Source organism: Macrosteles quadrilineatus, unplaced genomic scaffold, assembly GCF_028750875.1.
Source record: "Macrosteles quadrilineatus isolate MER2022 unplaced genomic scaffold, UCM_ALF_1.0 Scaffold_6__1_contigs__length_79288215, whole genome shotgun sequence".
Classification (NCBI taxonomy): Eukaryota; Metazoa; Arthropoda; class Insecta; order Hemiptera; family Cicadellidae; genus Macrosteles; species Macrosteles quadrilineatus.
In genome coordinates this window covers 7,237,240-7,250,288 of record NW_026542599.1, presented here as the reverse complement: position 1 = coordinate 7,250,288, position 13,049 = coordinate 7,237,240, and the positions used below count along the sequence as shown (strand labels likewise).

General features: G+C 33.8%; 1 protein-coding gene across 3 annotated transcripts; it reads left to right on the top strand.

The window, feature by feature from the left end:
- The first annotated feature begins 1,099 nt into the window (after positions 1 to 1,099).
- Positions 1,100 to 12,265, top strand: LOC128996563 (major facilitator superfamily domain-containing protein 12-like). Of its 3 annotated transcripts, none has more exons than XM_054421958.1 (9): positions 1,100 to 1,178; positions 6,680 to 6,910; positions 7,713 to 7,796; positions 8,456 to 8,663; positions 8,968 to 9,085; positions 9,925 to 10,275; positions 10,731 to 10,842; positions 11,335 to 11,485; positions 12,019 to 12,265. In XM_054421958.1, the coding sequence occupies exons 2-9, from the start codon at positions 6,685 to 6,687 to the stop codon at positions 12,155 to 12,157; spliced, it is 1,389 nt and encodes a 462-aa protein (XP_054277933.1). In that variant the 5' UTR covers positions 1,100 to 1,178; positions 6,680 to 6,684; the 3' UTR covers positions 12,158 to 12,265. The 3 variants fall into 3 exon arrangements, with proteins under 3 accessions (XP_054277933.1, XP_054277931.1, XP_054277932.1); XM_054421956.1 differs by lacking the exon at positions 1,100 to 1,178 and adding an exon at positions 4,711 to 5,636; XM_054421957.1 differs by lacking the exon at positions 1,100 to 1,178 and adding an exon at positions 4,728 to 5,369.
- The last annotated feature ends 784 nt before the right edge of the window (positions 12,266 to 13,049 follow it).

Sequence of the window (13,049 nt, the reverse complement as noted above, 5' to 3'; positions counted from 1 at the left end):
CACTAGTGCTAGACACTACTGAAGTGTACCATTGAATATCCTCTTTTCCTGCCTTTTCTGGAACGTCCCTCACCGCTCAGACGTATTGTGGCCACTGCTGGCCACCTTTAGCAAATTTAAAAGCTACTAATTGATAACCGATGTCAGCAGGGCTGTCTGAAGGGGGGGCAACCAGGGCAGGCTGCCCCAGGCGCCGTGGCTGAGGGGGCGCCGAGCAGCGGCTATTTGTTTGGTAAGTGGTTTAATCATTTTGTTACGATTGTGTTACTGTAAATTAGGTATACCATTGATATTTCGAACAAAAATGCAACAATAAGCATACCTAACGATAAGCAAAATTTTCAAACTCGAAAATTTTTAAAAAAACAATACTTTCTTCATAATGTTAGGGGGAGAAAGAAATAAAGGCATAAGATCAGCTGTTGATCTAAATGAAGTACATTAGGAAATAAGCTTATTTGGATTTATATTAATTGTTACTGCTGATAACAGATAGAACAGGATTGTAATGATTATAAACTGTAACTAAGGCAAGGTACTCGTTAAATCTAATGTCCACTTAGATAAGGAATAAATTTGAAATGTTTTAGAACATTTCAAGTGAAAATCCATCAGGAAAATGGAAACTCGCTTGGTCTAAAGGTTAGCTGCGAGAGGCGTATTTTGTCTGTAACATCTCTAATTTTTTTCATAAAACCTTACAATTTTATGTCAACATTTTATCTTAGGTAAAGGATATCAGTGAGCTAGGTGGCATATTTAGATTGTGCTCATATAAATAACTTAATTTCTCACCTAAAATTACAGTTTGTATATTTTTCTATATAATTACGGCTTTGAGCACATCTAACTAGTTGAAACAACTATTAAACAAACTATACAGCAATCTATCGGTGAGAGTTAACAATGCAAAACACACAATTTCTCATCTGCAGCCAGTGTATAAATATTTATAACTGCAACATCCCTATTCTATAAAATAACATTATATGTGAGAATATTATAAAGGTGAGAATTAACAGTAAGCCAGTGGCATATTAGAATGTCCTAATCTAACAACGAAGCCCCTGCAGAAGTAACCTGAGCCAGACAGTTGTTATATAACTAGACTCAGTGGTCAGTCTAGCCTGAGCTATCAGTGCTGCATGATGGATATATAAACAGTCACTTTATATTAGGTGAGCATAAGTTTAATACTTTTTTTTTAAATTGTGAGACAGTATAAATTGAATCATTCAAACTTTATTCAAATTAAAAACATATTTGAAAGTCAATAAGGAGTACATATTTGTATGTGACGTAAAACAAGCTTATATTAATATGTAGGACTTATTATTATTAAATGTTAAGTTTTTTTTAGGATTTAGTAACAAAGAGAGCTAATACTAAGAAGTGTATATAATTTTTACTTTAAGATTATCCCGAAGGATTTGAACTCTAGTTACAAAATAATGCATTAATATGTGTTACAAATTAAGCTTTTTTTCAAAATATTCTTATGTAGATTTTTATCCATATACAGACCAGTTACCTATATTTCTGTCCAATTTATGCAGTGTGTTTAGAAGTTTACTATTTATTTCTTGTTATTTACTGAATAGTTACAAACTAGTCAAACTAGAATACAACAGTTATAATTTCCTCTGTACTACTTACATAGCTTACATCTGTTGCGATAACAAAAAATCTAAGCATGTAAAGTTTACGTGATTGTTACAGAAAAACAATCAACAAATAGTGAGTTTACAAGAGGATAAATACAATAGGATACAATAGGAGTGAAGTGAAGATTTTTACCCTCCGAAAACCGTCAGATCCTCCAAATATTGAAATTCTAGATGAACAGATTGCATGGAACCCTCCTGACCAAGCAATAAAATATTTAGGTGTATACTTCGACCGAAAGTTAAATTGGAAATCTCATATTAATAAAAATTAAATTTGGCTTATGGCAGATTATCAAAATTGTTTCCTTTAATCAACGAAAAATCATGTACGGTATGTCTATTAAAAATGGAACCCTTCCATACAAAACACTTCTACGTCCGCTATTGTTGTACGCCTGCCTGGTTTGGGGAACTGCTTCATCAAGCTCAATTCGTAAACTGCAGACGTTTCAAAATAAAGTTTTAAGGATAATTCTATAATGTCCCTGGTATGTTCGAACCCGTCAAATACATTTAGAGCTGGGAATCAAACCTACAGAAGATTTCATCAAGAAAATGACATTAAAATTCTTTACGAAACTGCCATCTACCAGCAGCATTAGATTTTATAACTCAGGTCGACCTTCTGAAATTCAGAGACTCCGGCTAAAACCCAGATTGTTTCAAGATATTTTATTATAACCTTTTTTTCATTTTTGTTTCATTGGTGGATAGCGCCTTTCCAGTCCGACCCGCTAAAACAGTGACGATAGTGCCTGAGGGGCTACCCATAGCTGACCTCTACCTATGTTAATGTAATTAATAATCCTATTTTGTTTCTTATATTACCTAACCTGTAGAGCAATGTAATGCTGATCGGTTAGTAAACTGTAAAAAAAAAAAATACAATAGGATAAAATACATCTGTTTTATTATTGATATTCACAGGAAAAACTTATTGCCAAAAATGTAGACTAAAGCAGACAAATAAAATATAAAATGATAAATTTATTTCAATATTAAAGTAGATCAATTAAAGTAATTTATCTAAAGTTTAAGTTTATATTTTCCTAATTAAAATTGACAAAAACGAGAATTGCTGTTTTTTTTTTTTAATTTTAAATTCTTTGCCATCTTGAATTAGTTTGTGGTCAAATGTTGCTGACATTTTGATTGAAGTTTTTATCTAGTAAAATTTAGCAGTGTTTAATAAAAGTAAGAATCTTTACAAAAATTTATTCCACTTCATTTTACTTAGCAATTATGTAATGCTTATGATTTTGAAATGCCTGTATTGTGGTTTTGTTCAGTTTCGTTACATTCAAAATTATATGCCTATGGATGAATGTATTTTTTGAAAATATTAAAACGCTAATTTTTACTTTATAGTACCGGGCATTTCAATACTTCAAGTACAAACACAACTTATTTTACTATTGGAATATTTTTAAGAACATTTTATGGGAAATTACATTTGATACAAAAAGGTTTACCGTACTACACAGTTTAAAACAGTAGCTATATGATTTTTGTTATATAAGAATGTTAATAGATTCTGTTAAATTTTTCTGATTCAGCAGACCAACAACTGAAGCCTTAGATTTATCCAGCCCTCCCCCCCCCCTTCCGCTACATTCCTACTCCTACTACTCCTGAATAAAACACAAGGCTGTTTCTTACATAATGCCAATGGAAGATAATTTTCTTATTTTATGATTTCTCATTCACCTATTTAAGTGTTCTTTTTCAATATTGTAATAATCAAGGATATAGTGATAGAAGTTGTATATACTCTACAGTATGGTGAAAAGATTTGTGCTTTAAAAAGATTGCCTATTTGGGTCTGATGATGATTGGAGTGTCCAATCGAAATCAATAATCAAACATCACTTCGCCATTTTATATGACTTATTTACAAGTCTACGTAATTGTTTAGTCTATTTCTTGCGAGTCGACAGTAAAGGTGTAAAAATAAAAATATGTTTTATTAGACAAATTTGTACTATATTCTTTTTGTAAATTTAACAACATGTACAATATTGATCAAGAAGTCACTATAAATTTTTTATAAAAAATACCTACGATGCATGACAAATATATTCTCAACACACCTTGTTCTTAAGAGCCTGTATAAACCTTCCAAGGTCACAGGGTGTCTAGTCATTTTGTAATACACAGCCTTGAGTGCCAATAAGTTTACAATGGGCTTCAAGTTACTCTATCAGGACTGACTAGCTGTATTCAATTGCAACGGACAATGAAAACACTTATATTCTGTTTTATAATCGTAGAATTGCATTTATCTGGTAATGTTTTAATATCATTTTTACCCAATACTTAAAAAGGCTGAAGGAATTTATTAATGTATTTGAAAAATAGACATACTATTGGAAATACAAAATTTTCAATATTAGTAGCGCTAACGTTCAGTAACATTTCAAACAAATGCAGAGAATTGTTAAGAATTTTACTTGGAACGTTCTTTGAACACTTTAAGACATCTTCAAAATTATCACATCCACACCTGTTTACTCAAGAGAATCAAGTGTTGAATATAAAAACCTGTTTAGACAATAGACAATATTCTTTATTAACATATTCCTTGAGAATAGTAAAGCGTTTAAGTACTAATCAACCATTTTCAGTTTTAGTGGAAAATTTTTAGAACCGGCCGCGAGGTTTTTCTGCTCGCCTTCAGTCATATCATTGCTGGTTTGATCCAGAGCAGCGTAAATTCTTGACTCAGATACCATAAAAAAAAAAAAAACATACTGCTCCCTGACTAAAACCTTTCTAAAATCGTCAAAATGTCACAAAATACAAAAATGAATAGAAAAATAAAAAATTGGGACTTCTCTATTTGGTGATTTTCAGACCAAAATCTTTGCAATTAACACATGTTTGCATGTTTAAATTTTGTTTAAATGTTAAATGTTGTAGACAGCTATTGTGTTTACAAACATTGATAACCAAATATTCAACAAATTCATCAATTAAGGTAAATTATGTTGTTCTACTAAAGAGAAGAGTATGTTTTCAAGGTTGTGTGTTTGTTGTAATATTTATGGTCTTCTTTATCTATACCTTGTTATGTATACAAGGAATGTAAAGATGTAACTAGCAATGCACCCTGGGAAATCTCAGTGAAATGTGATAGGCTTCCTTATGGTGTGTTAAATTTGTACAATTAAAAACTATTTAATCTCTTTGGCCAAAAGTGTTGTGTTGTGTCAATACCAGTATCACCAAGTAGTGTCATCAACCATTTATATTTTGGACAGGAAATAACTTGATTAAACTGGGTGAAATACAAATTTTGAAAATTTTCACAGTTTCACAAAAGTATAGGTGCAGCTAGAATGTTTCTTATTTATTTGTGTTGATTTCCATCGATATTTTGTGTAAAAATAAAACATCAAATGATAGAAGTGGCGATGTCAACCAATACAGACTCTTTCAAAGAGAAAATAAATTCACCAACATCGCCGAAATCAACAAAGATTCCTGTAAGTAAAGTGTTTTACGACAAGCAAATAGTTTCTGTGAGAGGTTTCAAATTTCCTCCGGATCCAAACGAGAACAAAGTGAAAAAGAAAGAAAGTAAAGAAACTGCGGTAAACGAAGAAATAATTCTGAAAGTGCCGAACAAAAGCGAACCTACCTCCTCGACAGTCATTTTCAGTCCAGTCTACAAAGAAAGTACCGAAGACAAAAAACCTCCAGGTATTATTTCAAAGTACTCAAAAAAACTTTCAAAAACCGCATCGAAACTTAGAAAGAAGATTAAAGCGAAATGTTCCATTTACTATTTTGGGAATCACAAAAAGTCGCCGTTTCATGTAAAAATGATATCGACTTCAGTGCAATATAGATCTCTAACGTCAGGGAAGGTGATGAAGAGAAAGGAGCAATCCATCCGGCACATATGGATGCCCGTAGAGTCCCTGTCATCTTTGGATGATGATAAGGAATGGCCACCATTCATGAAGGGTAAAACCAAATGCTTGTGTGTGGCTTTACAAGCTTTCCATACATAAAGGCCACACTACGTGGCAGGTTTCTATCTTTTATCAACTAATTTTTGTAGGGAATTTCCATACAAGGAATAATAAGATATTACCACAGGTCTTATGATAAGACCTAGAACCGAGGCTGTTTTATTTCATCATTTTGATGTTCCCAGAGAGGCCAAAAACACCATCCGTTCAAATTCATGTGGTATATAACCTGTCCGTGAACATGATAACTCGAGTTATTTTGGTCCAGTTTTGAGGAAATTTTGCATGAATCTGTATAGCTTGATAAACTTTTGAATGAGTTTGTGAACCAGCAAGATCTGGTCATGGGAAAAGAGTACCTACCAATTTTGGGGATTTTAAAATAGTTTAAACTTTTTCTTCAAATTTTTACTCTTAAAAGATGGAAACTCCCAATTTTTATTACAGACATTGGAAAACCATTAAAATACTGTAGGCCTATATTAAGGTGTTATGCAATTAAAGGCAATGGAGACAATTAAAAAAATTTACATTTAAATTTGTCTTGCTATTCGATTGTTAAAAAACAACTGTTAAGATGAATATATTTTAACATTTAGGTAACATTAGTTAACATTTTGGTCAAAAAACACTTTTACCTACTCGATAAATCTAATGCATTTGAATGAAGTATGTATTTTTTGAGGAAATATTTCAGTAAGAATCCAATCAGAAAAATAGAAATTCGCTTAGTATGCAGGTTTACTGCAGGGGGGTATTTTAGGTTTATCAGGGAAAAAATAAAGCTTTTTTCACCAAAATCTCCAAAAATATGTCCGCATCATAGAATAGATAGGTACAATGAACCATTTACATTCGGTGATAAATTGAGTGTGTTGTATTTTGAAAAACAAGTGTGGTTATTGTATTTTACTTTGGTGCAAGAGTCGGGTTCAATCCTTATTAGTAACCCATTTGATTAGTGGGATTCAAGCCTATAATCTAGCCACTACAATTTCCCACGGCTATTTTTACAAACTGTTTTTTTGTTTGCAGGGAACATGGAAAATGGATTGAAATTAAAAAATGGACTCGTACCCCCAAAAGAGAACACACCACTCGTGTTCCTCAGCGATCGTAAACTGCCACTTACGCAGAAACTGGCATATGGACTCGGACATTTCCACAACGACATATGTGCGGCGATATGGTTCACTTACGCACTTATATTCATGCAGCTGGTTGCAGAACTGGGACCTGTGTATGCTGGCTTTTTACTATTCATAGGTAGGCATGGGTTTTATCTAATTGTTGTCTAGTGTCTAGTTTTAGTCGAGGGAGTATTCACCAAATAGATTAGAAAGTTCTCTCAACAGTGAGGTTTATCTGTTTTTTTTTCTAGACAAGTGGATTAACTAAAAAAGCGTGGTGGTGTGATAGGCTTTGAGTCACCGAAGTTATCACATAGATAAGATTCATTCAAGGTGATTGGTGGGTTTTGAATACAGGAACCCAGGACACTCCCGAGCACTAACCACAGCCACTAGTGTACCGTTTATTACATTGCATAATTTAGCTTTTGCTGGCTTATCAAAATGTTCTAAAAGTATCAAAATACTGCTATTAATATTTTTTTTCTATATAAAAAGTTCATTCACAATCAAGTAATTGACTCAAAGATAATACAACTGAAAAGTCCTTGATTTATTGTCTATGGTATCTAAGGTGTTTGCCCTGTATTAGTTTCTTATTTTAGTTTTGGTTACCTTGGCAGGTACAGTACATGTTATTCATTTTTGTTACGGTTGTAGCAGACATTGTTAATATACATGTCAGCCACAATGTTTTTAAGACTGTGGCATCCTGCCTGTGAGTTGTATATTATTCAGGTGTCTTCCCTTCACAATGGCTCCAAGGTTGACACTTCTACATGCTATATTCTATAAGGTAGGCAGGTTACATGCCTCAAGTAACTTGAAACACACTCGTAAGTATATGTATGCACAAAATGAATAAAATTTTTTGATTTGGTCTTCTGTATGGAAATGCCTCTGTTACGAAATTGAATAAAAGTCAATGCTTCTCTCAGGGCAAGCTGTGGATGCTGCATCCACCCCTCTGGCGGGCTACCTGTTGGATCGAACTGTCAACAGGAAACGATGGCATTTAATAGGTGAGTAACAATTGTTTTTTTTTTTATATATTAGATTGTGTTTGTTATTTTAGATTGACAACAAAACCATAAACCCCTTGAAGATTTGTATTTTCTTTTGTATTGATGGAAATGTCCTATATTTTAAGCTATTTTTGGTTTAACTGGCATTGATAACTAATGCACACATTAAATACTAACTTTATTTTTGTATTGCATTGCAACAAATCTTACAGATCAACTGAAGACAGTTAGATAACAGTCGGTGCTCTGTTCGGTATAGGTAGAACACCAGCTACTTTGCAAGTTCAAGAGCTTGTTAGCTTCCTTTGTTGTTTGTGTCTCTTGTCGCTACAAGAAATTGAAAACCATTTAAAACTCAATGTTACAATCTATTAACAAACTATTTTTATCCTCCGGTTTCATAGTATTTTAGTTCAAATTATTAACATTTTCTAAAATAACAGAGTTAAAACATTCAAGAAACATTAGTCACATTCAATAATGTAACCGACATGAAACCGACGCTAACCAGCACCAATCTTAAACCAACATGTAATCATTAAACACACACTGAATTTTACAACTTGTATGAATCTTTTTGCACTTATCCTCAATGGTATTATACAACATATAAATTCTATCTGAGCAAGTAACAATTTTAACTCATTTCCCGACAGGAAGCCTTCTGGTACTGTTCAGTTTCCCGCTGATCTTCACGACGCCAGCGCAGATCGTGGATGGTCCAGTGTGGACGCAAATGGTCTACTTCAGCATCTCCATATCTGTGTTCCAGGTAGGATGGGCTGTGGTTCAGATTGCTCATCTCTCTCTACTACCCGAACTTACGACACTGACTGAGGAGCGAGCTCAACTTACGGCACACAGGTCAGTGCTACAGCCATACAGTTTGTTGAGATTTACATCCGGTATTCTGAGAGTTATGCTCAGCCAATGCATGTGAAGAAAGTTGGTATTTATTACCATGTATCGCTGTAAGTATCAAGAAGCTTTGGAGGACGATTATGTAAAATTTATTACTTTGGAAGTATAATCAAGGTCAAAAAGAATGTTTCTAAAGTGGAGCTATTCATTGATGTATATTTAATAACATTAAGTATGTCAGAGATAATTTGATTTTTTCTAACGAAATACTTTATCTGTTGATTGAAAATGTAAATTTTTATGGCAGGTACACAGCATCAATGGCTGCTCACATTCTAGTGTACTTTGTTGCTTGGGCGTTCCTCAGCTCCTCTCACGGCATGAACATGAAACTCATCGGACCAGAAGATTCTTGGAGGTTTCTGGTAAATAAAATAATACGGTTTTCAAGTATTTTGCTATAGAAGATTTAAAATTTACATATATTTTCTGGTTGTGTGAAGCTTTTTTTACCGTGCATTTCTTTCTCTGCTGTTAATGTTGAGTAATGTTTTCCCGTTCAAATCAAATAAACTTAAAATTCCATTATTCTTAGGATAAAGTTTTGTGCATGGAATGGCTTCGACTAATCTATCTTAAATTAAATTAATATGTAAACCTCAAATCATTATTCATATTAAAAATCTAAGAGATAACAAATGCAAATTTTATAAAACTAAATCAATTGGAACTGAATTGCTACTAAAGTTCGGCCGCTTAGAAAACGAACTGCGCGCTAATGCTAAACCAATGCTGGAGGAGGTCGCTCCCTTGACAAAAGGTTTAATTGTAACCGCTAAACACAGAATTTGTATATCTACAAACCAATATAGGCTATTAAAAAAAATTTTACAATATTAATTGTTATCCAAACAATCTCTCAATCCGTCTGAAATCTCACAGAGAGCAACAGTTAATTTCAAACAAGGTTTTTATAAGGGAGTTAATCTCCCTCCTTGGTCCTATATTCTGTGATTCTGAAAAACCTTAGTTTACCTATACATTTTAACACCTACCAACATAATGAAATTAAGATACCTAAGTGTACTTTTGAATGTTACCTCTGTACCTTACTTCTCTGTGACATATCTGTTACCTCAGCTCACTCACTCAACAATGGTCCTTTATTCATCTTAAAAAAATATGCACCCTAAATCCAATTAACTCTTTAAAAATTACTGTGATTCAGAGTTAGAACAATATTTTAAAATAAAACATTTTCTAGGACTTGGCTGTCCTCACTTCTATCCTCGGGATCGGAGGAACGATCATATTCCACACGTCGCTCAAGAACTACGCTCACGCCCCGCGGTTGCCAAGGAAACAGGAGATGTTGGCGTTGAAGGCCAAGTCTATAGAGTTTTTCAAGTCACCGCACCTCTACAGTGTGGCGATCATTTACACGTCCAGTCGTCTCTTCATGACGCTCAGTCTCGTCTACATTCCGCTGTTTATCAACGAGACTATCCTCTCACAAGTCGGAGCTCTCGCTACTGTACCCCTCGCTTCATTTTTGGTGTCTGCGTTTGCTGCACTCATAGTCAAGCTCTGCAGTGAAAACTGTGGTGGACTTAGGGTAAGACGGAGTTTCAGTTAATTGTTTTTGTAATTGAAATATTTTTTGTCTTTGACTATGGGAAAGTTTGATGGGAAATGAAAATTGTTATAAGTCATCACAAACAGAAATTATATTTAGTCTTTGTGCAGTAGTTTTTTTTACTGTAATATGAGATGTAACATTTCACAGTTTGTTTTACAAAAAGGTTGAACAATTAAGGTCTTTGTTGACAAACAAGAAATGATTAAAGAAGCCACCACAAATGTGTACGTAAGTCGATGTCCGCCCGGGCCACATAAGAAACATCACTAACACATAAAAAAATAACAGCAACTGAGTGGTGAAATTAATAGCATTGAAAATGTTGTGCAAATTATAAAATGTTATCAACATATTTTGTGATGCAAAAACACTCCATTCATATATTTTATTTATATTATACATTGTTATTATATTGTACACCACTGTTTCAGATCACATATTTCATCGGCAGTGCTTTCTGTCTACTAGGCTGTGTCCTAGTACATTTCAGCTACGCCAAGACGGACGATACAACCAAAGTGTTTGGAGTGGCCATACTATTTGGTAATTTGTTCAAGTTTTTATTGTAGCGATAGTGCTGTTGTGGAAAAACTTAGTTAAGGTAAATCATTGTGGGCCAAAAAGTTTTGGAAAGTATATAAAATAGTATTTTAATTCAAAATTTCAAATGTTAACCAGCAGTCTGACACATACCTTCTCCCATTACCTTGTTAATAGCAGTCTGTCAATAACCTATATCATGGGTAAATGAGAGTAACTATGATATTTTATGGGTAAAATAACAGAATTTGCAATAATTTTTTAACCGTAATTTTTACAGCAGTGGGGGTTTACGAGTCACTGGTTTATTACATAAATAAATTATTTGAAATGGTATATATATATATATGTAGATGACAAATAATGAATTTATTTCTACAATATTGTACATATAGGCCTACATATACATAGTTACTTGTTTTAACCTTTTAGGTTATTAGGGAGGGTATACTGTATCGAGACATTCCCTATACTATAATAGTTTGCTTGTTTCAGGCGCAGGTAGCTCTATCACAATGGTTGTCAGTCTGTGTGTCACAGCCAACCTGATCGGACCAGACACGGAGTGTGGTGCTCTCGTCTACAGTGTCGTCACAACGGCCGACAAACTGCTCAACGGACTCGCTGTCATCATCATAGAGGAGATGTAAGTGTTGGCACAAACAATAGCCAAAATCATCGGCTCCATCAACAATTTACAAATTTGCTAAGGTTTTGCACAGCTTAATCTTTCTCAAATAAATCAGTGTAGTTTACAATACCATTGTCGATTAAATAATAATGTAGACGTCCCATTTATATGTACCTACTTCAGAAAGTAAGTTAAATAAAGATATGTGTAATAAAACACTTGAATCATAAACTTACACCTATACCTTTTGGAACTACACAGTATGCACTTGTGCTCAACTCGTTCTCTTCTAGCTATCAAACTTTGGTTTACATCAGAGCTGTGGTGCCTGTGGACATTCGGTAATGTGTGCGTGAATGAAAAGACAGGTAGACACCAGTGGTGTAGTGGAGCTAGAAAGCATGGGAACAGTGTTACCACTCTGGTTTTACCAAAAGATACATGAATCCTATATGTTAGTCAATTTTTAGTCAATGGTGAGGACACCACTGGCAGACACCTAATTTTTATAACAATATATATTTGACATTGTGCTTGTATGCGTACAGGAAATGTGATCGGGTGGAAGATTGTCCTTACTACTACGGAGGAGTTTTGTCTTACGTCAACGCCGCAGTTGTGTTCTGCGGACTATCAGTCCTCTTTACTCTGCCAACTAAGCTTTTTGCCGCCACCAACTCAGATTGAACTTCAACACGACAGAAACTGCCGTCTCTGATATGTCTACATCCAACCATTCTGCACTCACTGCCGCTCCAATGTTTTCATTTTGCATTAAACAGTTTATACAATTTTTTTGACGTTTCATAATTTATAAACTCTATTCATTCAGCGTCCCATACTGAAATATTGTGATTTTGTTATTACTGAAATCTTGTAGATTTATGCGAAGTTTGGAAGTTTTTAGTTGTAGTTGAGCTTACAACCTTTCAGTTCCTGGATTGTTTGATTGAATTTATTACACTTAACTGAGAATTACATAAATATAAATTTAAGATCGGATCAGGATGTGGCTTTGTTACAGTAACAAATCCTGGAGAAACTAGCTAATCGGAGGGCTTTAGTCTTGGAGATCTCAAATTCAAATCCCGTTAAAAATCAACTGCTCTTATAATATATATACGTGAACCTGATTATGCCGTAACCCTCTTAAGACTAGCCTGATCCAAAGTAATGAATAAAACGGTTCCGGGCTAGTGTCCTAAAATGTGAAGGGAGGACATAAAATGATCAAATACTCCCTCCGCAGCAAACCTGCAAACTTAAGTGAATTTCAGTTTGTCTGATTAGAATATTTTAATATAGTGTTTCCCACTAATAAACAAGTCATATTTGTATTCTCTGTTTAATAGACAGTAGGCCTAAACAATAGACAAACATCTTTATTTATTATTTCTTCAAGAAACGCATTAGTGTCAAAATACGTAAAAATTTAAAGTTGCTCTTGCTTTACAATAAAAAAATAACTAATCAAGAATGAATTAATTTTTTCCTTTTTGAAAGGGACCGGTTCAAATCCTGGTTTTTCTACTATTTTCAAGCTCTAACTTTTGTTAGATAGCTTCATTAATGTATTTAT

What these genes read in the sequence shown, in the direction of transcription:
- LOC128996563 (XM_054421956.1), top strand. Translation starts at nt 5,066, where the DNA reads ATGATAGAAGTGGCGATGTCAACCAATACAGACTCTTTCAAAGAGAAA. An exon ending in ATGGCCACCATTCATGAAGG is followed by an intron (nt 5,637 to 6,679) that starts GTAAAACCAAAT and finishes TTTTGTTTGCAG; the next exon opens with GGAACATGGAAAATGGATTG. An exon ending in TGGCTTTTTACTATTCATAG is followed by an intron (nt 6,911 to 7,712) that starts GTAGGCATGGGT and finishes TGCTTCTCTCAG; the next exon opens with GGCAAGCTGTGGATGCTGCA.